Source organism: Micropterus dolomieu, linkage group LG23 (genome assembly GCF_021292245.1).
Source record: "Micropterus dolomieu isolate WLL.071019.BEF.003 ecotype Adirondacks linkage group LG23, ASM2129224v1, whole genome shotgun sequence".
NCBI classification, from domain to species: Eukaryota; Metazoa; Chordata; class Actinopteri; order Centrarchiformes; family Centrarchidae; genus Micropterus; species Micropterus dolomieu.
The window spans coordinates 18,192,488-18,217,709 of record NC_060172.1 but is presented as its reverse complement, the minus strand read 5'-3'; the positions used below and the strand labels follow the sequence as shown (position 1 = coordinate 18,217,709).

Sequence of the window (25,222 nt, the reverse complement as noted above, 5' to 3'; positions counted from 1 at the left end):
ATATGTTAATTTGATGTTTTCTTATGTAAGTTAGACAATTGTATCCTTGTTCTTTCCTGCTGTGTGTTGGTGTTTCCACATTAAAAGCCTCAGGCCCTGAATAAGTGGTCGTTCCAATTCACTTTTAAGATCTTCTCATCACTTCAAAAATCAGAAATTTATTTAAACGCACTCAAAAGTGTTCTAAACACTGTTGTAAAATAACTTAAAGGAATGAAATGAAAAATCTATTCATGCCATAAAAGATGCTCAAATAGTGGTCAAAAGATGGTATCGTAACATTTAGGCTACTAAAAACACATTACCTGCGCCCACAGAGCAAAAGGTGGGGCAGTACATGACCAGTCTCTGTAATATGTGTAATGTAAATCAAAAACATTGATAATAAACTTAATTTCAATAGGCCTACCAAATAATGTGCTCATAATATTCAGCCTCACATAAGAAAAATGAAACCCATTTTTTTTTAACAGCTGCGACGGGCTGTGTGAAACAGAGTTGGAAGCAATTAAAAAATAACATTTTAAAGTGGTAAGTAGGCTTACTGTCACATCTTAAAAACCTACAACAAGTACCCTAGCCTACAAGGCTTTAGTATCCTACTTCAATCAGTAGCCTATCTGTAGTAATCGCTACACAAAAGTTTCTCCGCATCACCGCAGCCTATGATGATAGGCCTATGGTGATGTCATTTTCCAAGAGAGCTAATTGGTCAGTAGGCAGTGTTTTTATAGAGTTGATCTCTTATCTGGAACGTAACCTGCTCCGGAGCAGGTTAGCCATTCAGCATAAATTACCATGGCAATCTACCCGGGTAAGAAGTGAACCACCGTCATGGTACAGAAAACCCAGGGTTAACCCCGAAGTTATCTGGATAAGCGCAAATCCTGCTTCGTGGTACAGGCTCCAGCAGTCCCAAATCAAAAAGGCTCTCCTCTGATGCTGACAAGGGGCCTTTTAAAGACTGCCTTCCAAGGCCAGGTGGACCTCATTCAGTAATCAGACGTGGGCAGAACTAGAGGACAGAAGAGGAACATGGACACACAGCACAACAAACGCATACAGCCGCGACATATTTAGTGAAGTGAATCACAATACCTTACATGTTATTACACTATTTAATAATGTTACTGTATAACCAACTATATAAAACCTACTGTTATGCTATGTTATACTCTGCACCTTACTAAATGGACAGATACTGTTCATTCTGTACACACAACCTTAAAAATTGTGCACTCTCCATTCTCTAACTCTGTCTACTTCTCCATATATTTGTATGTTCACATTATACTGTATTATTATATCTGTATATTGTAACTCAACCACTATAAATGTCATGGTTCTGGTGTGGTGGGTGTGTGTTTTTTAGTGTTTCCTGTTTTAGTTTGTAGTTGTATACCTCCAGTGTTGTCGTCTTGTTCTACTTCCAATGTACCTGTCACTTCTCCCTGCTTGGCTTCACCTGTATCTCACATAAAAACGATCCACTTGCCAGGTTATTCTGTTAACTCTGATGGCCAGTATGTCTAATCCTATGTGAGAACTCCGGGTCAAGCCGAGCCTCTTTCCTTCAGTCTACTAAAACCATAAAACGTCCGGCTCCCAGCACAACACAGATTTCAACACCACCTCCACGTAAGGATAAAAAACAATAAATAAAAATATAAGTAACACTAACACTAACTTATTTTCATTAGCTCCATACCCACACTCTTTATAATGGCAAAGTCATACAGGGAATAGCTATGAATACACTAAATGATGATTCTTTTGCCTTTTCCTGCAGGTAAGGAACTACATATTCTCCTTTACAGTGTTGTTAAAACTGAGATGGCAACATCAAAAACCAAAAACGATGGGCCACTGGACAAATCTGTCAAGGTACTGATTTCTCCTGTGCAATGAAATGTACACTCAAGTCTTGTACATTTAAGTCAAGCTGTTTCAAATTATACTTTACCAGAACATTTTCAAGTTGTGAGACTACTGATTTATATAGATTTGGCAATTTCATTTAGCATCTAGCGCTAAATAAATTAAAAATAACATGTCAAAAGTATTTCTGTAATACATTAGTATTGACATATATATCTGTTATCTCAAGGAAAAAGCAACAGAATGGGGAAAATCAGTCAACCTCTACAATTACAACTTGTTCTTTTATATGCGTGTTGGTACTTAAAAGTTATAGATTGTAAAACAGAGAGGCTTATTTTTCTCAAGATTTTAATTTAAAATTAACTTTGATTTTTTTGGGCACGATTAAATAAACAGGTATACTAAAATGGATGGATGGTTTAAGAGTGGTATTGCTATGACAGAATAAAAACGGACTGAAATTAAATAAATGAGACTTGCTTGTGTTTCATTCCCAGGAAAAGGAGCCACATGAAACCCATTCTTTTGAGTGGTGCTGGGGTGACGAGGAACCCACAAACTTTACCTGCGATGAAGCAGGAACTGTTGAGGTCGTGCTGATGAGAAGTCTGCAGTTTAGAGAAACTGCAGAAAAGAACAAAACAAAAGAGCTTGTTATTGTAAGAGAAGGGAAAGCTATCAGTTCACACTTTCCATGCAGCTTAATTACCTCTAATGAACGTTTTCCTGTCAAGTACATTAAAGCTGTAGACAAGCGGAGAAGAAGGTCTGGTTGTCTGCAAAGAAAGAGGCCATCTGGCAAGATTGTGACATTTCATTTACTGACAAAGGGAGGTAAAAATGTAGTGAAACATGAGAAACCCAGAGCTAAAAAAAGTAATTCGGGAAATTACTGTTTATGCATACAAAGGGGAAAAGGTGAAGCAAGCTCTGAGAAGAGATGGTCGTTTACTGAATATCGTATTCAAAAAGAACTGTGTGCTCTCTGAGACAAGCATTGAAGTAACCTCAGAAATGTCCACTCTCGTTGATGTTCTTGATGGTAAAACTTTCCAGATCAAACTGCTCAGTAAGTCCAGTCCCCCAAAAAGTCTGCCTGGCAGTCTTGATGATGCTGACATGATACAAAATGAATCTCAGAGATCTGACTCTGATGGAAACCAAGATCCTCCACAGCAGTCCACCTCGACTGAGTCAGTGAAAGACAACGAGCCAAAAGAGAAACCAAAGCCAAATGGTAATATTTCACCAGGCAACATGGTATGTGAAATACCTCATTCAGAAACAATGCAGCGTCTCACAAGACAATGACCTGTCTTCACAATTTAAATATTTGTTGAAAGGGATGAAAACTCAGCCAGGTCTGAAGCTTTCTCGTATCCACGGACCCCTCCTTGTGGAGTTTGGAAAGAGTGTTGAGACATGCAGGGAAGTGAGCACAATGAAGAAGCTGATGGAGCTCAGTAATTCTGTTTGCCAAGTGAGAATAAACGGGAGGCCAGAAGGAAGTGGCTTTCTCCTATTTGACAGGTTTGTCCTCACAAATGGCCACATAGTTAAAAACATTTATAATGAGAGTACAGAGCAGCTCACTGAGAGGCTCACTGTCCATTTCTCTTTTGAAAGTTTAGACCAGACGGAGAGAGGGCGAGAGTCTGGAGCAGCAGTGGAAGCAGTCGTTGGCTTTGAACACTATCTTGGTGTGTCATACTCGTATGACTGGGCTTTGTTGAAGCTCGGTGCTGATCAGACATTGTCTGGTCTGTTAAAACACTTTGGATTCATTCCACCGAGAGGTGGAATTTGCATTATTGGGCATCCTTATGGCGGTGTGAAAAGGATAGATCCATGCTTTACTTTTCCAAGTGCGAACTGCATCCAGGTTGTGCAGAGGCATTTCCTTCAAAATCAGGTGGAAGGCACTGATTACAGTCGTTCACCCGGGCCCATTCAGTTGGTTACTGACCAGTTTTCTCCACATGTGGCAAATTCTGTCGAACAAAAAAGACAGGCTCTAACTAAGTCTTGTTTTTACTTTGGCTCATCTGGCTCTCCTGTCTTCGATGAGCACTGTAATGTTGTTGCAATGCATTCAGGGGGATATGCCTACAACAATGCAAGGGGTCAAAGCCAGAGTGTCATAGAGTTTGGCCATCCTCTGTCTGTCATTCTTGAACGCATCATTGTCCAGATAGTGGAAAGAAAGAAGTCTGATGTGTTAAAGGCATTTGACATGTGTTTGAAGGAGTTCTTTGAATACCTTTCTCAGAGGATAGAGGTGCCTGTCACGATGAACACTGCTTGACTGTACAGTTACAAATATAACTGCTTACAAAAGACAGTTAAAGCAGTTTCAGCAGTGATCAACAAAGGCTGTGTTTCATATATCGAGATACTTTATCTATAAACACCTACGGAGTGTAGATCTGATACTAACCCTGTTATTCATTAACCAAAATCAGGGAGCTATACTTTCTCAATAGTAATTTTTAGCCATGTTTGTATCTATAAAGGTTATTTTTTGTTTATAGGCCTAATATTTCAAATCACTTCTTGATCTCTATACTATATTTTTTAATGAAATCACTTTTTTTATTTTCACTTTTTTATTACCTGTGTGTGTGTGTGTGCGTGCGTGCGTGTGTGTGTGTGTGTGTGAGAAGGGGCTGTAACCTCACATAAAAACGATCCACTTGCCAGGTTATTCTGTTAACTCTGAAGGCCAGTATGCCTAATCCTATGTGAACTCCGGGTCAATTTTTTTTTCCCGGATGCGCACTCTCGAGCCTCAGTCTACTAAAACCATAAAACGTCCGGCTCCCAGCACAACACAGATTTCAACACCACCTCCACATAAGGATAAAAAACAATAAGTTTTATGTGCTGGAGCCCTTCAGGCCAAACGGGGTTGAAGACACACAAATAGTTATTGAAAAGTGACAGTGACTGTCTAGTAGACAGCGAATATCTGAAGTTGATTGGACTAATTCTCTAAGAAAAGTTCATTAGAAAAGTACAATGTGTGTAAATTGCAAAACATGATCATTAAATTCAAAATGGCTGACTTCCTGTTGGGTTTTGGGCATTTCTCCAAGAGGCTTTTTGGTACAACTGGACATGAACCATGTAGTAGAGAAATTTCATACATGTAGGTGAAATGTTCTGCCGGGGCTGTTTTGTTGAAGGTCACTTCCTGTTGCCAGCAGGTGGCGCTATGACTATGGGTCAAGGCAGGTAGATGTGATCAGGACTCTTATCAAATGTGTAAAATTTGGTACAGATTTTTCAGTCAAGTTAGAACAACTTCCTGTGTCATGGAAAAGCGTGCCATGGCAAAACTTCGCCGCCACGCCACGGACACACCAATAACAGAAAACTCACAAGTTTTACAACATGGCTTCATCAATGTGTTAAGGGTTTTCTGGGACAGTTTTGAAGGTGATATGGCCAACCTGCGAGTATTCATAGGCCCAATCCCAATTTCCACACTCACAGTCTCACACACTTTGAGGTATGTTCCCCGTAAATCCCTGAGGGTTTAGGGCTGTCCTACTGTCAAATCGTCAAGTGCGTGAGGGCTTTCGCGGACATTTTGAGAGCTTTTTAAACCCTTTTCGTAAATCCGCATTTCTGCAGACTTATACTTGCGTTCCATTTACCTCGGAGGTCGGAGCTGGGAATGACGTCACACCCGAGTTGACGCCATTCCTGTTAACAAATCGGAAAACCTTGCTCGGCCAGCCATTGATTAAAATCAGCCAGGTTTGATATTGAAAAGAAAAAAACTGAACATTGTAGCAAAACGTCCACAGACAACAGTTGGACAGCACTTTACGAACATTTCTATGAGTCACAAGTACACAGAAGTGCTAATAAACATTAAACTACAGCTTTCATCTTGGATCACAATGTCGGGGTAGTGCGGTTCTCCCACTGTTCCCTTTGAAATTTTGAATTTTGAACTCAGAAATTCCAACTTCCCATGTCAAATGGACCACCTGCCTGAAGGAATTGACCATAGTTCATAGCGTTGTGACCATAGACTGTATGGTTGTGACACAAACACGGGGGGCGAGTTCAGCGCCGACATAACGTAGTAAAATGTTTTTTGTTTGTTTTTTCAACGGAAACGGTGGTGCCTCAAACACCCTGCTGTGTATGCAAGCGCATTGCATTTTCCTGCCTTCTTAACACCGTTGTGTTTACAAACTTGTCGCAGCTGATTGGGTAACACCTGTGACACACCAAACAGAAGAAAACATACCTCGAAGCTCGTTGCGGAACGTTGCACAACATTGCAAGGAAACGTGTTCAACCCGAAAACGTTGCAAACAGATGCAAAACGTTTTGAGATTGAATTTGCCCCAGGGGAAGCCCGGAAGCAACAGAAAATCTCAGTAAATCCGCCTTATAAGAGAAGAAGAAGAACAGTAAACAAACAAGCATGGAAACCAAGCTGAATTGTTGGATTTTTTAAAACATAGATTTAAGATGGTACATAGAACACATGAAGTCAGAGGAATGCAATCACCTTATTACACACTTCATTTATTCAACTATTTATTTTAGTTTTTGCTTAATGATGCTGTTTAGACCAACAATAGTGCATTGATTATTGACAAATGTAGATTGTCATTACCTCTCGTCCACTCTGTAGGGCAAGAACCTGCAAGAGTTAAAATTCAGGCAAAAACATAAAATCATGTTAATCTGGACATGATACCACAGAAATTTTATACAGGTTGGCAAAACTTTGGCTAGGGCATGCTCTGTAAGGGGCGCTAGCGAGCCATTTTGCCACGCCCTTGTGTGACGCCCATAAAATAAGAAAATTGTCGCCCGCCTTAGGTGTGTGTAAAGCTGTGAGTTTTTGAGTACCGTTTAGGCCGTCAAAAATATTATTAATTTTCAGAAAAAAATTCATCAAGCAGAGTTTGACAGCATAAATGAACAGAAGTGGCACAACTGGACATAATGTCTTCATTCTGTGTACGCGCGAGTAATTCGAGGCGAATATTAATGTCACACACCATAACAATATAATAATAATTAGGCTACTGAGGAACGTTCTGTAAGTTGTGAATACATATCACACCCTGAAATACAGGATATATTTATTTGTATTTTGACAATTAAATAAAAGTAGGTTAGATACAAGCAACACCGCAGAAAGCGCGGACAATTAAGACATTTTCTTTATTTACAAGGCTACGTTCGTAACACTAAAAGAATTGTTGCCAGCTCCCTTCCGGCGGAACGTTTGACCCGGACTACATTTTCCACACGGGCACAGTTACAGCGGACCAAAGCGACGTGCCTGGCGAAATGGAAGTGTAAGATATTTTTTAATTGATTTATTTACAGTGAGTGTGTTTATTGGCAGCTGTGTATTGTTTATTTGAACTGTAGCCAAGCAACAGCAGCGTCTGTGTCGCAGTTTCCGGTTCATTAATAGATGGGGCTGTTGGAAAGTGTAGTGACAGAACTGGATTCAGACACAGTTTCAAGTCTCTCTCATTACAGTTGAGGAACACTAACTTGCAGTCAGTTTTAAAGAGTTGGTAATGACATAATGATCAGTTCTAAAAGCGAATAAGTCAGCTAAAGCATTGGATGCTGTTATCTGTTGATTATTCCATCAATAAATTTGGTCAAGTAGGCAAAGTTACACACAGACCCACAAAACACTGGAGCAGCTTTCAGTACAAAACTGAGCCTTTTGTGTTGTTTTTTAATGATATGAGGTTTGAATAATTCGCTCAATGTACTTTGCTTGAGAAAGAGCATGGGAACTCGTGTTCTGGCTTTGTAAAATGCTGAAACAATTAGTTGGTTAATCAGTTAGTCATTGACAGAAATATAATTGTCAAAATTTTGAAATGTTTGAAATTGAAATGGTTTCGGTGTTTTACTATGACAAAATATCAAAAGATTCATTGATAATGAAAATAATGTTTGGATAAAGTGCATGTTCAAATGTATTGTACATAGCAGTGGAAAACAAAAGTGCAAACAAAAGTATTGTGGTCCACTAAATCAAACTTAAGTTTGATCCACATTTAACTCTCATCATAAACACTCTTTTTTTCACTTCTCATTTTTATATCCAAATTAATCCTAAACTCAAAGGTCCACCATCCGTCTTTCCAAGCTTTCAGCCACATCTCACTGTAAGACTTGAGATCGTAGATTATTTGGCTACATATACACTTTCCAAAGGTCAAGAATAAAGCTTAAACATGACTTATTTTATTATTTTCAGAAAAAATGCTAACGCTGCTATGCTCAGTAACTATGAGGTAAGGTAATGTGTTATGTCCCTCTGTTTTACATTAAATCGTTTTGTACTGTCAAGAGATAATTTAGTGTCACTTCATATTTGTCTGTTGTTTCTCAGGTGTTCAAACTCCTCACAGACCTGAAGGAACAGAGGAAGGAAAGCGGGAAGAACAAACACAGCACCGGGCAGCAGAACCTCAACACCATCATGTATGAGGTCGGCACACAGCCTCTCACTCTCTTCACTATCTTAAACCTGCTCTGTGAGCCTCTTGTTCACGTTGACATTTTTACAACAGCATGCCCACAGTTTCATCTGCATTTCCACACAGACGCTGAAGCACCTGTCAAAGGCTCCCTGCAGCAGGCAGAGTCCAGAGATCGTCAAAGATTTCCTCACCACCATGAAGCCTCACAAACTCACAAAGTCAGTAAGATCCCACAGAGGCATATATTTTATATTCATGGTTTTATTTGTCATTAGGAATAGATTAAATCAGATGCACCATATTTATTTAAGATAAACACATTCTGTGCACCGTATGTTGAGTACAGAAAGTCAGTATATATACTCGCTGATATTTTTCCCCCATCAGGGCAGAAAAACTGCAGCTCTTGAACCACCGGCCACAAACAGCTGTGGAAATTCAGTTGGTGAGTGGTTTATTTAACTGTCATCAATTACTGTTATTACAGTTTACCTCTCATCTCTGTTTCCTTTATTCACTACTGGTGTACATTTCTATGATTGTTGTTTCACACATATATTGTCGTGGAAATGAGCCGGTGTGTCATACGAAGAATCGCTTAAAGTATAATCCTTGTGATAATCCATTTTTTATCCCACACACATAAAACAAAAAGTCCCAAATCAACAATGAACTGATTCAACTAACAAGTATTGTATGTATAAAACAAAATATTTTTTAATTAAGATGAACATAGGCACTGTAGTTTACTTTGAGTAAGTCCCAGACACAGGTCCTGCTCCTCATTAGAGCACCATATGAGTATTAATCTGCAGACATGATTGGTCTCCGGACAAACGCTCTATTCATTCTTAACATTTGCTGAAAAGTACAGAGCCCAGTTGTTTAGTAAATTACTAAAATTAAATACTTAAATAAATTTATATATTTTTGAAGGTTTTCGTTTTCAGTAGGAATGAATGAGCTTGGCACTGACATACGAGCGCACACCTGGTTGCAATCTAAAAACCACACCACTAGTTGCCTCTGAAAACTACATATAGCCATGTTAAGTGTATCACCAAAGTGCTTTAAACAAAGCAAAGAAAACACAATAAAGATTAATAACATCAGTTAAAGGTAAGGATACTTTAGTGTTCGACCATTTGTAAAAACAGTTGTTGGTGAAAATGTCCTAAAAGTTCTGTTTGTGTTCAGATGGTGGAAGAGAGTGAGGAGCGTTTATCAGAGCAGCAGATTGAGGAGCTCATCCAGACAGTTGCAGACATCCTACCTGGTGACCCGGAGCTGGAAAACACAGCTGCAGCAGATGCAGAGATAGATGAAGCCGGTGAAGAGTTGTGACGCAGTGACAGGCCAGGAATGAGCCATAGGTGGAGAACTGGAGTGAAGGCTAGGATTACTATAGAAGTAGACTGGTTACTTTACCTGCACCATTTTGCATCACTGCTTGAACTGAACATGCTGAGAAGGGATGCACAATGGCTGCCTGGCCGTGGCCAGAAGGACCTCAGACAAATTTAATGAATGGAATAAAATAAGCAGAATGCTTCTCATTTGCATTTAGGCATATACATACAACTGGATAGTGCAAGTTTTTAAACAGTGAGACACAGACGTCATCTGATTGGTCTAACTTGTATTTCACATCAGATGATGTTTTCATTCGTTCTGTTTCATTCCGTCTTCATTAGGAATGAATGAGTTTAGGACTGAGTGCCACAGAGAGAGAAGATATGTACTGAGAAACGGACTAAATTTTTTTTTAGGGATTTTTTGACAACAAGAAAAATATAAATATTGAATATTTACGACCTTAACAAATAAAATCCATTTAGTTCATAGGCCAAGTTTTATTTTTATATTATTATTATTATTGGTATTTTGACCAACTAAATGTGTCACACTATTCCAAAACACAAGTTGCATGAAGTTGTTATAAACAGGAAATCACTGTCAAAGTCACACATTGCTGGGACATTTGAAATGTCTATCTCTCTGATGTAGATGCACCTTAGAACATGACCTGAACTGCTTGTACAACATGTGCCGTGTAGTGTGTTTAGGGGGTTTCCAACATCCAGTCCATCACCAGAAACATCTATAAACTGCAGTGGTGCATATAGAAAAATAAAATGGCCCTTCACCAATCAGGATTAACTGAGATTTAACGCATATTTACACAGCTAGAAGGTGACCTCAGACCTGCCGGGTTGGTAAAGACAAACATGCTCTGCCTTGTTCAGTGTTGAATTTAAGTTCCTGTTCTTTTGTAATCTCTTGCTGTTGTTTGAATCAGCCAGCATCCTGAGTTACAAAACCATTTATGCTGTTGTGTGGAAAACAAATCAAGCAAAATGTGCACCACATAATGAGTAAACAGCAAAAGCATAGCAAAGTGTGTGAGTTCAACATTTGTTCTTCATCTTGGAAACAGCAGTGGACCAAACAATCTCATTTCAAACGGTTGTTTTTTGTGATATTCCCTCCTCTAGTTTTTGTATTATATTGTTAGACATACATGTTAAACACAGCAACGGACGGAGATAAATTGTGTTTTTTGAACATTAAAGCATGTAAACATGTAATTTTCTTATAGAAATCCAAAATAAAAATATGAACCTGGTTGTGTGTATAATATGTCACCGTCAGAAATTTCTTGCCCATTTCGCAAATTTGAACATCTAATTAAATGAAAACTTCAAACTCCATCTGCTGATTAAAAATATGTGGTGGTGTTGGAAGTACTACAAAAACATGGATTTAACACAGTTCAGACAAGGCAAGCTTAAAGGGGCCATATGTAGTTTTTCAGTGAAATCACTCGTCAATAAATCACTTTTTTACTGCCTATTTTTCAATGGGCTGTAGCCTCACTTAGAAATGAACCAAACGTCTCTCTTCTCTGTTGCTTGCAACAGCCGCTATTCTGCTGCTTATGTGAAGGTATCAGGTCGGGTTGTAGTTCCATGCGTGCTCCTGAGCCTCTCTCCGACTAGAGCGACATCACCCTAGCTAACGAAATGCCAGTCCACTAACACAAAAAAAACCTCCCAGGACAAACCAAACTCCAACATAAACTTTATTAAGAAAAAGCAACAAAGTTTTACGTGCTGAAGCCCATTAGGCCAAATGAGATTCAGGTCAATGTTAGATGAAAACACAGTCAACATCAGAAAGGTTGACCAGTTGCTAACATTGTCTGTTGCAGCTTACTAATTATATGGCTTTCCACATTACTTCACCAGCTAACGTGACCCATAATACTCTCTTGTGTAATACTGGTATTATGTCAAAGAGTTGATTTTAGCCTACATGAAAGGATGTAAAGCTACATAGCAAATAAGTTTATACCAGCCCTTGATGTAACACAGGAGGAGCAGCCAGCTACTTTAGCACGGATACTGCTGTTTGCTTCATACTGTTCAATTTATATAATTGTCATTTTACCGACCGACGTACACAGCTTCTCCACTGTCTCTGTCACTGTAACTTACGTGACCCACATAATTTACAATAATGCAACATAACGGCGCAGGACAACAACACAGTGGAAGATCCATTCATTACAGCAATGTTACTTACTGCCATCTAACTTGTAAAGTGTGGCAACAATCTCATTAATATTCAGTCTAGCTCACTAACCGTCTTGTTATCATCTAATACATTTATCTGTGCTAACATTTATGAGCCTCCTGTGAAAGACAAAAAAAAGTAAATGAAAAGCTAAGGCGATGTCTCACATCGGCTAAATGCAGTAAATGTAACAATATCATGTAAGGAGCATGAATTAGTTCAACCTCTAAAAAATATTACTGTAACAGTGCAGTGGGAGTTTATCTGAGTTTACAGCATGTTGTGTGAAGCTTTCTCCCAGTGTGTCGTATTTATGCATGCTCATGAGTTTGAGCAAACATACGAGCACACACCTGGTTGCAATCTAAAAACCACACCACTAGTTGCCTCTGAAAACTACATATAGCCATGTTAAGTGTATCACCAAAGTGCTTTAAACAAAGCAAAGAAAACACAATACAGGTAAATAACATCAGTTAAGTTAAGGATTCTTTAATGTTTGACCATTTGTAAAAACAGTTGTTGGTGAATATGTCCTTAATGTTCTGTTTTAGTACAGATGGTGGAAGAGAGTGAAGAGCGTTTATCAGAGCAGCAGATTGAGGAGCTCATCCAGACAGTCGCAGACATCCTACCTGGTGACCCGGAGAGAGATTATAAGTGAAGGTGAAGAGCCGTGACTCAGTGACAGGCCAGGCACCGAGTCAAGGCTAGGATTATTACAGAACTGGACTTGTTGCTTTGACCTGTGCCATTTTGCATCACTGTTTGAACTAATCAACATGCTGACAGTAGGATGCACAATGGCTGCCTGGCCGTGGCTAAAAGGACATCAGAAGCATTAAATGAATGGAATAAAATAAATGAATGTTTCTGATGTGCATAAAGGCGTTTACATACAACTGGATTCAAATCAACCACGCACACGCTTTCTAAAGAACAGGTTACTGGACAGTGAGTCACAGATGCCTTGTTTTGCATCTGACTGGTGTAATTTGTATTTCACATCAGATAATGTTTATGCAGGGACAGTCTGCTATTAACCTGTTTTTTTTTTGGTTTCTGACTTAATGCTAGTCGTGAGTATGAAAGTGAAAATGAGGGTTTTTGCTGTGTATGATTTCCCAAGCTGTAATATAAATCAGTCATGCAATTAAACTTGGTGAAGCACTAACATAATGTCACAACATAAGGTATTATTGGAGTGGTTCCAGTATGTAACAACATAGAAAGTAGACAGTTTGGTTCAAGAGGTGATTGCTGTCTCTTATTCATGCTATTTTTTTAAACATACTGATATTTTCCTTTTGTAACATTTTGAAACATAACAGCTGAAATAAATGTGTCTACAGCTTTTTGTCACTTTGAATGACATGGTGATCAAGCAGGGAAGTTAACATTTGCTTTCAGGATGCAGGCCTTTTCTGAATGTTGACATGCTAAAAGGCATTTAAAACTTCTGGTTCACATGTGGTGCAAAATAACAAACTGTGAAGAACTGCTGCTAAATAAGGACTATAATCTGAAACTCATTTCACAGTCAGGCGATGGGGGTGTCACCTTCAGCTACAGAAAACACCTTCAATGTTCTTTCTCTGCATCATCCTGTAGGTCTGTGAATGCAACACAAAAGTAGAAAGCACCATTAGGATGCCATAAACACAACACATTAGTCATTCTGTAAATTTTGACATTTAGGAGATTGTCTTAGGTCTGAAGTATTAATCTGTAGTAATAGTAAATTTGTTAATCATACTGAAAAAAATATTAGTCATTTAGTTCAGCATAAATGATTTTTCACAGAAATATGCTTCTGTAAGTAGTCAGAGATAAGACAGGATGTAAACTGCAGCCTGATATCTAAATTCACAGCCTCTGGATCAGCTCTTGTTTTTTGTGCTGGGATGTTGTGAAGTAACAGAGGAAGGATGTGCTCTTTACACTCGTGTACCTTTCTGTTTTGGGCTTCCTGTTAGTGTATCACATGAGTTTCCTCTGCATACTTCACACCTTGTCAGGGCAAGATACTAAAGTAAAGTCATGGACGCTGATTTTGTACCAGCACATTCAGAACCCCAAGTAACTTACCCATCCATTCATCCATCAACACTTTCATACGTAAACAAAACCATGTACTTCTGCACAAAGCTGCTGAATTACACACAACCATTTTATGGGACCTAATTAGCATCCAGATACAGTCCTGTATCTGTGTGGGGTCCAGGCTAATAAACAATTTTAAGAGTCCTCTTTGGTCTGTGGTAACGTGATGAACATGTCATCAGTACCTACTTAACACAGGTTCAAAGCAGGCACCTGCCCAGGGGCCCTGAAAGGACCCAGTGTACTATGTGTCCACTGTGCTAATTTATTTAATTTAAAATCTGTTTGGAAACAAGCACCACTAAAGCACATACTGACTGACAAGATGAAATATTGTGGTTCTGAAATCTAGGTGGTTTGTGCTTCATAACCTTATTTTGAATCCCTGTTTGTTTTGTTCTGGGTCTATCTTATGTTTCGTCTACATTAATATGTTCTACAGCAAACCTTGGGCCAGGTCTTAGAAAAGCTGTACACATTGCATAGAGAGTGGGGTGAATAGGTGTTAATAGGGGCCTATCAATCTGGCCATGACTTTTTCAGACTGTGTGTTCTCCATACAGAAATGAGGATGTGCTATCTGCTCAGTGTTGGCTTTACACTGTCCATCCACTCTGTCTTTTTAATAGCTTGGCCAAGTTGCCATAAATCAAGCTAAGAGGTTTTATTATCATTTTGTGTAGAGATAAATTATGTTGTAAGTGTCAACATCAGGGAATAGTCAGTAATTTATTTTATTTAAAATAAATTTTTGTATGCAACTTTTATCAGGTCAGTACTTTCACTGATTATCGATGTATCACTTCACTTATTCGTGGATTTTAGTGGTTAGTTTCAGTTTTAGTTATTATTGTTTTGACAGGCTCACTCATCATTGTGATTTGGCCACAGAGCGATCAATGCCATACCAAAAGAGTAACCAAAATCAGCTTTATTAATGAATTGGTGGGTAAATTAAATGAGGCGGGTTTAACCTCAAATAAACCTCAACACTGTGATTAAATTTCCCCCTGTGTGCTTTTACTGAGAGCAAACGAATCGATAAGTAATTTTAGCCTCGAGTGTGACGGCGGAATTGCCCTTTAACGCTTCCACCAATAGGAATCACCCAATCAGATGCGTTTCAGCAGTCAGAACTGCCCTCGACCAATCAACGCTCAGCTTTCTCTGCCTGTCTGCACTGGATTTTTTTTTCTTCTTCTCTCTCTCTCGCTCAACGGTGGAGACAGCTCGACTTCTCACGGTGCAAAGTTACATCGGCGAAACGTTGTGTAAATATGTGTTTTTCTAGATATTAAATGTGGTAGACTTCTCCGCCGACAGGTTCTCCACATGAGAGAAAACACCGACGTGTCTGTGTGGAGACAGGAGCTGCTGCTTTCAGCTTTTTCTGGATCAAGGTTCATGTGTGTTTTTTTTCTTCCCCTTCACAGAAAAACAGACGCCGGTGAGTGAACACCATTTTTAATACATCTGATATGTTTACGACGCGTGTTGGCTACTCAGACAGCTAAATGAGTGTGTTTAAGCCAGGTGAAGACGGTTAAATAACGCACTGACAGGCTTTTTCCCTGGTGGTCATGGTGGGCTGTAGGTGGCCGCTGGTCTGTCACGGTATGTTTGACTGATAGCAGGTCATTCACCTGGTGGCAGCCCGCCTCGGGTGCATATTTGCGGAAAAGATGTATCAATCCGTAAGCCATGCCAGATGTTCGTGGCTGCTGGGCCTTCGCTTTGCAGTCGTGGAATAATCCTATTTCTGCACAAACACCAAAACACCAACACATCACCACTGTCTGCGGTGATAGCTTTGACCTGTTTGTTTCCACCAGCGTGCACCTGGTTCACAATAGATTGTAGGCTGCAAAAATAAAAAGGCAGCAAGTCTTTATGATGAAGCAGCTGCAATTAAATATGCACCTTTTTTTTAGGACATTTAATTTACTTGTTTTTTCATTACAGCATTGAGAAAGCAACAATGCACGGAAAAAAGAGTGATAAATGTAGAAAATTATTAAAGGAAACAGTTCCAGCAATGGCCATGCTCCTGCCAGTAATGCATCAACCATAGTAAAAGGATTGAAGTTGCTCTACCTGTGAGACTTTCCCTTCTGCAGGAAGACTGTATCCTTGCCCCTTCTGAGGAACAAGGAGGCTTTAGATTTCTTGACAACCTGCTGGTTAAAGATGTCACCAGTATGCACATGGGTCACCACACAACCACACAACATGTGTGCAAGGCAGCAAAAAAAGGCAGCAATCCTTCATCATGAAGCAGCAAAGATTGAACATTGAGGTTAATTAATTTCACATGCTTGCCACTGAGGGGAAACTGTCATACAGAAAGGAACACATGAAACTACCTTAGAGTTATACATTCATTGGGGAGTATTAAAGTTAATAGCTGTCTGACAGACTGTAATATATTTATGCTTTAAGCAGGGTTAACATAGGAGGTGTATTAGACTTGGCAGGAAGTCAGTGTTCCCCCTTCTGTAAAGAGTAAGGAGGTGACACCATCTTTGGGTTTCCTGACAAGCTTCTTGCTCAAAGACGTCAGTTTATCTACAGACTGACTGTGATCACCGTTATCTGGTTATTACGGACTTGTTTGTTGGCTTGTCCCTGAGCAGCGAACGTGTCAGCTTTTTCAAGGTCAGTCCCCAGATTTAACAGAGGAGGTGTTCACTGCTAGTTGTTAGATACTACTTTATGGGGAAAAAAACTCTAGTGGTGTGTAGCCAAGCAGATAGTTTTGGTTCCACGTATCTGTCGTATCTGAGATTTCTGCCTCTGCTTCAGGAGAGGGGGGTTGTTTGTGGTTAGAGCAGAAATCTCTTACTAGACAGTGTCTATTCATAGGAGTGGAGGCAAACACAGGAGAGAGGGATATCTTAAAAACCTACCTAGACAAATAAAACCAAAAATGTCTGCATGGTCAGCTGAAACAGCTAATCGAGTAATTGTAGACAGACAGGAAAGTAATCAGCAACTGTTTTGGTAATAAGTCATCGTTTCCAGCTAATTAATTATAAAGATCTGCTGCTTGTCTTTGTCTTATGTTAAGTAAACTAAATATTTTTAGACTGGATAAAATGAGACATCAAGTTGGGTTTTAGGAAACTGTGAGAGTCCTTTTACATTATTTTTGACATTTAATAGAGCAATAATTAATCGAGGAAATAATTAACAAATTAATTTATAATTAAAATAATTATTAAGAGTAAAAAATATATATATTTTTTTTTTACAATTTGGGAGAACTGGCCCCTTTTTTTTTTAAATCCGTTGAAAGATAAAAAGCAGCAAGTCTCGTCTTAAACCACTGGCCTAATTCCCTGCAAACTCCAAGTGGCTTAATCTCTGCATGGAAATGCATTAGAAATACATGTAAAGCTCGTGGACACCACAGGACTTAGCATGGCTTAAGGCAGCACGTAAGTATCCCAGCCAGGCTGGGATGCCCTCATTTCCAGCTGTTTTTCCATTTTGCTTTGATCGTCAGGCTGAATTTTACTGGCAAGCTACTCCAGCCCTGGGAGAGGACACGTTCCCCACGTGGCATCCAGATGTCGGGCTCCCTGCATTCAGTCCGAACAAGACCGAGCCCAAAACACCTCTGAGAAAGGGAGACCTAATGCATATTTGCTAAGAGCTTCTGTGAGAAATAAAACTGAGTGGTGAGAATGTGTAGAGCATTGAAGTGGCTTTAAAAGTTATTCAAACACTGCAGTGAATCATTGTTGAACTCAATGTTAAACAAAATTCAGTTCTTTTAGTAAGCTCGTGTGTTTTAGTTTTCTGTGTTAAAATAAGAGGAATTAGAGGCCGGCTCACGTTGATGAAACTGCTTGTGTGTACATTGCAGAAGAGAAATGGGGAAGTTGTGGGATGGCTTCCTTGGTCAATAGTAATCTGATCTCAAACAAATTGCTTTGCGTGTAAGTGAAGCTGAAACTGTCTGTGAGAACAAAAACACGAGGAAGCTGTAATTAGTGCCTCAAGATTTGCTGGCCGAGAGCGTGTCTGTGTTGCATGCCGCACTGAACTTAACAGTCAGTGGCTCCCCGGAGGAAAGATACAAAATAGCTGTGAACAAAAACTGGATAAATTTCAGCCCCTCTGAAAGTGTGCACAAGTGTTCTTTGCAAACTTCACACCCTGTTTGCTGGTAATAGCTACATCCTACAGGGCAATAGTTAATGTTTGAAATTACTCATTTATAGAATTTTAAATATGGTGATTTATGTTTTTTCTTTTTGTTATTCTGCAAGTTGTGAAATCACACTTGGCAATAAAATCTCATACTGCAGTACGATTCACCATCCTGGAGACACAGAAGCATTCTGTCTGTGTATCTTTGGTTGTAAGCCACAAAGTGATTGTGGTGCAAGTTCTTGCTCAGGTGTTTGACGTGTCGTTGTCTTGTTTTAGGTCGGAGCGATGGATAAAAGACGTGGCTGGCTGTGGAGCGCAGCAGGCCTGGGTCCTGCTCTCCTCCACCAGGGCTGAGGATCTACAGAGGAGTGAGGAGTCTCCTCCCTCATCAGGCCTTCCTCAGCATCACCTCTGCTGTCTTTCTCGCAGTCATCCTCATTGTCCAGGCTGTCAGTGTTTAGTTAAGTCTCGGACCTGAATTTAAGAAGTACCTATATTCACATCTGGTTCCAGCAGCCAGCCTCCTCAGGTGTTTTATGTCCTCTTGAATCTGACTCCCAGTAAACCCAGCAACCATGAGGAGCACCAGAATGAGCCTTCTGCTGGGCTGCGTACTCCTCTGCTCCGCCTCCCTGCTCTACCTGGGCATGAGCGGGATAGAGTGCCCTCCGAAAAGCCATCGGTACCGGTGGATGGAGTTCACCATGGGCTCATCCAATCAGAGCTTGTCCCTGACTGAACATTTCCCTGAAGACACGCCCCTCATCTTCATCGGAGGCTTTCCAAGGAGCGGCACCACACTGATGCGCGTCATGCTGGACGCCCACAATGCTGTGCGATGCGGGGAAGAGACCCGGGTGATTCCCCGCCTCTTGGCCATGCGAGCCACCTGGAGCCGCTCAGTTAAGGAGAGAATACGACTGGACGAGGCCGGTGTCACTGACCAGGTGTTGGACTCAGCCGTGCGAGCGTTCTTGTTAGAGGTGAGTTGGTCAGTGCATTAAGCTAAATTATAAATGGGAGCTAAATTATCTCTTAGTTTATTGAACAAATAAACATTTTTCCCAACATGTAAACTTATTTCTTATTGTTGTCGCATGTGTAAATGTTTCAGTATCCTGGGGAAAATATTCATGTTTCTCTTTAATAGGATAAGTGCTCATCTCTGTTTTGTAAATTATGTATATGATTTTCATATTTGGATCTCAACATGAATATTAAAATCTTGGTGTTCTGAATGTGAAGAAGGAATGGTTTGCAGCTCAGGCATTTCTCATTTACTGTTATACATTTGTGTCCTAGGTCATAGTCGGCCATGGGGAACCTGCGCCTCGCCTTTGCAACAAGGACCCGTTCGCCCTGAAGTCTCTTTCATATCTGTCACACATCTTCCCGAAAGCTAAATTTGTGCTCATGCTACGAGACGGACGGGCAACCGTCCACTCCATGATATCACGCAAGGTGTGCTGGGTTTCTTTCGCTTATCGCAGGCAGACAAACTTGATAAGTTTGTACTGGTGCCACATTGTGACAAATCACATGTTCCATTCTGTTTTCACGCTCTGTCGTGATTGGTCTCCTGCCCTTATCTTATATCTCTGCCTCCATTCCCAGGTGACCATCTCTGGCTTCGACCTGACCAGCTACAGGGACTGCCTGACCAAGTGGAGCAGCGCGGTGGAGACCATGTTCAGCCAGTGCCAGGCAGCCGGAGAGGGCAGATGTCTGCCTGTCCGCTACGAGCAGCTCGTTCTCCACACAGAGGAGGAAATGAGGAAGCTGCTTCACTTCCTAGAGCTGCAGTGGGACCCATCAGTGCTGCACCATGAAGAGCTGATTGGAAAGGCTGGGGGCGTGTCTCTGTCCAAGTGAGTTTTTAAAATGAGCTGACTTAAAGCTTACCTCTTTGCTCCAGTGGTATCTAACCATGCAGATAGTTTCACTTTTGTGTGCTGAGGTTTTCGGATATCTACCCTCTAAAACACAGACACAAGTTTTTTTAACATATGCTGAAATCAGGTCCATTCCCTTCTCTTGTGGTGGCGGCAGACGTTTCAGACACAGACATCTCTAAACCTCAGCACACTAAACTGAAACTATCTGCAAGGTTATATATGCACAAGGGTTAACTATGCCTCATTGAAAATTATATAATGGCTCCCAGGATATCTGCAAGTTCTTGTAAAGTTTTAAAATGTCTGAACTTATTTAAGGTCTTAAATAGCCTTAAATACACAGAGCCTTTAGGGAGTCAGGTGATGCAGTATAAAGAGCAATAATGTCTGCGTATGGAGGAGGTCGGGGTGGATCGATGAGTCAAACACAAGCAAGTCTTTCACCAGCTGTTCGTGTCCCGTGTGACTTAAATGATTAATTGATCATCAGAACAATTTTTCTGTGTATTCACAAATCAAATCAGTGGACCAATCGTTTTAGCTTTAGTCTGCTGTGAATACAATTTATTTGTCTATGATTGTTGATTGTAGTGGCTAGAAAGAAACTCTTTGGTTATCAGGACTTTGCAGTGAAACGTGATTGTTTACCATTGATGTTTTAAAAAGCTAAATAAGGTTATTTCAGCCACTGGAAACACCCTTCACAGGACTTTATATCATGATGGTTAGATATCCTCAAAAATACTAAAAAACCCTCCCACCTATCCAGTAAAAAATTTAAAATGACTTTAATCACCACCAGTGCTACTCTGTAGAAATAAAACTCCAATAAGAATAAAAACAATTTTCTGAGAATTAAAAAAATGTTACATTACCTTATGGTCTAAATTATTTTATCTCTGCAGTTCCACATATGTAATTGTGTTGGAAAATACTAAACCTGTTTATTTCATATTGATATATTTAATGTCTGAAAACAGCCAATTCTGGGATAAATTATAATCGGCTATAAAAACCAAACATGCTGACAGAATGTAAACTCCACTTCGTTTCAATAAACCCTGCAAAGTCCCAGAAATGTTACTGAGACCTGACCTCTGACCTCTGCAGTGGTAGCTGTGGCCTTTTATTATTATTTAAGTGTATGATGGTGGACGTCAGAGCTTTCATCTGAAGCAGCCAAACCTTTCACAGTCAAGTAAAGCTTACAGACTTTCTCCATAGATATTTAATTTGTGTTGCTCCACTTATCTGTCGTGATTCAAGCAGAACGTCTCGTTGCAGGGCAGAAGCTCAGGGGATTTCGTGGTAATCTGGCTGCTTCATACTGTCAAAAACACAAACCTGGCGGGTATTTGGAGGAATTAGGCCACATTCTGAGAGAATTGGCACCCTTACTGTCATTAGTTATGCAACAGTTGGCGCAATATTAGTCACACAAATGTTTTATAACCTCCCCAGAAATTAAATTATCACAATATGCCGCATGTTGTGGTTCTGGATCATGTGTGTAAACGCTTTTATTTACATTTATTCAACAAATTAAGTGAAATACAACACACATTGTTATATGCATTTCCTTTTCATGTATGTCTTACTTAAATTAAAAACATGTTAAGGACAATTAATTATATTTTGATTGACTTTTTGCCATCTAATTAAGACACAGCAAATGCATACATAAAAGGCAAATGCATATAACAATGGTTTTATTTTCATGTCTCAATTTGAATAAAACTGAAGTCAAGTGAATGTGACAATGTGGTCAAATGTTGGTGATAATGATCCGCGTGGTTACAATTCATCATCAAAAAGAAGAAAAAGCGGTCAAATATTGCGGTCATCATTTCCAGTAAGTGCACAATGACTTGATTTGAAAAATCGAAATTCACGCACTACACAAGTTAAGTACATAGTGTACTACATGTTGCACTAAATGAAGTATCCAAATTGAGACACAGCTATTTTTTTAAGTTGTTTTAATTTGCATTGTCCATAGCTTTGTCAGTCTTCTTGTTTAGGAACTTTGTCTCTTCCATATAAACTTTTAGCTTTAAGGTCTAACTAACACACACACACACACACACACACACACATGAAAGCACCCTGTGTTTGGCTCTGTGTGTGCAGGGTTGAGCGCTCCACAGACCAGGTGATGAAGCCGGTGAACACAGACGCCCTCTCCAAGTGGGTCGGGCACATTCCCTCGGACGTGTTAAGTGACATGGCTGAAATCGCCCCCATGTTGGCCCGCCTGGGCTACGACCCCCACTCTAACCCTCCCGATTACACAAGACCACAGCCCATGGCGTCTCCGTTCAACTACTCACAGGTGAGGTTAAAAAATTGATGTGAGGGAGAACAAAAGCATTGCTCAGAGTTTTAAATTTTTCTGATTAAAAACATTTCACTTTTTCACTTTATTGATTAGTTGTGGAAAAAGCCCATCATGAATTCATACAATATTTTGTACCTAACCCAATAAATGAAATACACTGATATAAAGCTGAGAAAAGTAGCCCATTTGAATCGTTGGAACCAGTGAGCATTTGGCATTTTGTCAAGAGGATACTGCTCACCAATTTACAGTAACAAAGATCTTTCTGCAACATTGAGTGTACAAATTATAAGCTGATAATACACCAAAGTCCCTCTAAATAGGTTTAAAAAAGCAGATGGTATTTTAAAAAAGCTTTAGTACACTGAAATATGTTTTTTTTATTCATTTTTTTTTAATCAACACAAAGGTTTGTAAAAACCTTTTTGAATATCTATGTCAGCTTCAGCAGGTTTATGCATAGGCTCTGTAAACACCCAACTGTATCCAGCTCCAGTCACCCAAATCACAAAAACATTATTTCCACTCACCCGTACTTGATCTCCAGTCATGCATAGCTTCATTTGTACAGTTGTCAAGATGAACCAAAGCACCACAGGTGGAGGATGCAGCAATGACGTGTGATTTACAATCATATAAAAGATAATATTTCCAATCATAAGTGAACACCTTGTCTTTTCATTCCTCAGAGTTGGAAAGCAACAGAGACGCCACACCCCAGTTAAGTGAAAGAGGCTTAGCTGTTACACGATATGGATGCACCTTAAACACGGACTTCCAGTTCGGCAAGTGTTCCATGTGTACTATGTGAATTGTTTTTAATGCTCATGTACATGGATGAAGTGTGTTAAGTACGGACTCATCACGTGGTTTGGAGTTTATGGTTTTTGTCTCAGCTCTTACATACCATGTGTACGACGTGCTGAAGGACGTTCGCTGCTTCTCACTCGCCAACATTTCCTCCACGGTGAACCGACATTATTACACTGCATTTTGACGCGTGTCCTCTCACCTCGTACGTCAACATGCCTGTATGTTGTTATGATTCACCACAAATGTGAATGTGTAATTAGACGATTCTTTCACTTACTGAGAGTTCAGTCAGTGTTCATGAAGACATTATGACTGTATATTTTTGAAGACTTGTGTTTATTTTCTTAATAAATTATTTTGGTGTTGGCCATTCATTCAGGAATTAAAGTTGTTTATTCTGAATTGAAGCTTTTTAATTGTTGTATATTGTTAAACATGAATAAAAAGAGCCTAAATGTCACTTTTTAAAATGTAGTTTACTTTTGTTCACTAATTATTCAGTTTCACACACTACTCCAACATATTACTGCATGTTCATGCTTGATGTTTGACAGCCAGCTAAGCCACAGCACCCTCTAGTGGTTCAACGACACAACACAAAACCTGATTGCCCTTGAAGGCGAGACCACAATATGAGTCCTGATTAAAAACAATTAAACTTCAGTTTTCATGGTCCAATAGAAATAATGTCCAAAAGTACGTGTTATTTTACGAACATTCAAAATAAAGCTACATGGAGCTTTAACTAGATCCATCAACAATACAGGTCACACTTAAAATACAAAAGAGAACAAAAAGAATTCCTTCAGTACGATATATCTATATATCTATCTATATATAAATGTATATGAGACAATTCGTTCCCACCTTTTTGGTTAATTCGTCACAAGATGCAATGCATGCATGAATGATTTGTATGCGTCTTTACGCACAGTGATAGGCTACTTGGATTAAGACATACCGTAGCTGCGTGTTAATAGCCTATCTATCCGTCTAACGTTTATTATAATAAAGAAATTTATGCCAAGTTAAGGTTGATTTTATAGTTTAGTCAGTGTCATAATTGTCAGTGTACAGTTGGTGTAGCTCACTGCATCTGCTTGTAAGAATATGTCCGTGCGCAAAACATGCCATTTGGCCTGTGATTTTAAAGACTACAGTGATGTAACCCATTAAAGCCAATTAGCTGTTAACAAGACTAGTGAAAACATGGTGTCTGATATAATAATAATAATAATCTTTATTTGTAGAGCACTTTTCAAAAACAAGTTACAAAGTGCTTTAACAAGTGTAAAGACAATAATACAAAAACAATACAAGATAAAAGCATGAAAACATTGAAAAGACTAAAATACATGTTTAAGATAAATATAAAATTAGTAAAATAGAATAAAATAAAAGGGATAAAATAAAGTCAAACAAGGTCGGGAAAGGCTCTCCTATAAAAGTATGTTTTAAGAAGGGACTTAAAAGAGTTCACTGACTCAGCTGACCTGATTTCCTCGGGCAGGCTGTTCCAGAGCCTCGGGGCCCTGACAGCAAACGCTCTGTCCCCTTTAGTTTTCAGTTGAGACTCTGGAACAGACAACAGACCTCTGCCCGAGGATCTCAAGGTACGTGCTGGTGCGTATGGGACTAAAAGTTCAGAAATATAACAAGCTAACTTTAAAAGTGATCAATAGAATTTTAAAGTCAATTCTAAAACATACTGGGAGCCAGTGTAATGAAGCTAAAATAGGAGTAATGTGGTCATATTTCTTTGTTCTGGTTAAAAGCCTGGCAGCTGAGTTCTGGACAGTCTGGAGTCGATCAATAGATTTTTGGGTTAAACAGGTGAAAAGGCTGTTGCAATAATCCAGGCGTGATGAGACGAAGGCGTGTAAAATGGTCTCGGTGTCCTTAAAAGTTAACATAGATCGAATTTTTGCTATATTTCTAAGTTGATAAAAACATGATTGAACAAGTTTTGT

General features: G+C 39.5%; 2 protein-coding genes, 1 long non-coding RNA gene and 1 pseudogene across 4 annotated transcripts; 3 read left to right on the top strand and 1 right to left on the bottom strand.

Moving 5' to 3' along the window:
* The first annotated feature begins 1,506 nt into the window (after nucleotides 1–1,506).
* Nucleotides 1,507–4,186, top strand: LOC123963093 (annotated as a pseudogene).
* A 2,930-nt stretch (nucleotides 4,187–7,116) lies between these two features.
* On the top strand, nucleotides 7,117–10,995 carry LOC123963221 (calcitonin gene-related peptide-receptor component protein). Of its 2 annotated transcripts, XM_046039894.1 has the most exons (7): nucleotides 7,174–7,214; nucleotides 8,011–8,051; nucleotides 8,144–8,180; nucleotides 8,279–8,377; nucleotides 8,493–8,587; nucleotides 8,757–8,814; nucleotides 9,567–10,995. In XM_046039894.1, exons 3-7 carry the CDS (start codon nucleotides 8,163–8,165, stop codon nucleotides 9,711–9,713), a joined length of 417 nt encoding a protein of 138 aa, XP_045895850.1. In that variant the 5' UTR covers nucleotides 7,174–7,214; nucleotides 8,011–8,051; nucleotides 8,144–8,162; the 3' UTR covers nucleotides 9,714–10,995. The 2 variants fall into 2 exon arrangements, with proteins under 2 accessions (XP_045895849.1, XP_045895850.1); XM_046039893.1 differs by lacking the exon at nucleotides 8,011–8,051 and having other exon boundaries at nucleotides 7,117–7,214.
* A 1,377-nt stretch (nucleotides 10,996–12,372) lies between these two features.
* Nucleotides 12,373–15,902, bottom strand: LOC123963021. Its single transcript, XR_006823119.1, has 3 exons — nucleotides 15,692–15,902; nucleotides 13,506–13,558; nucleotides 12,373–12,580 (listed from the first exon to the last, which is right to left on the bottom strand). It is a non-coding gene; the product is annotated as an uncharacterized LOC123963021 (long non-coding RNA).
* LOC123963018 (protein-tyrosine sulfotransferase 1-like) lies at nucleotides 15,255–23,712 on the top strand. The gene is made up of 6 exons (XM_046039538.1): nucleotides 15,255–15,495; nucleotides 18,483–19,189; nucleotides 19,509–19,667; nucleotides 19,821–20,074; nucleotides 22,232–22,433; nucleotides 23,129–23,712. The coding sequence occupies exons 2-6, from the start codon at nucleotides 18,782–18,784 to the stop codon at nucleotides 23,162–23,164; spliced, it is 1,059 nt and encodes a 352-aa protein (XP_045895494.1). The 5' UTR covers nucleotides 15,255–15,495; nucleotides 18,483–18,781; the 3' UTR covers nucleotides 23,165–23,712.
* The last annotated feature ends 1,510 nt before the right edge of the window (nucleotides 23,713–25,222 follow it).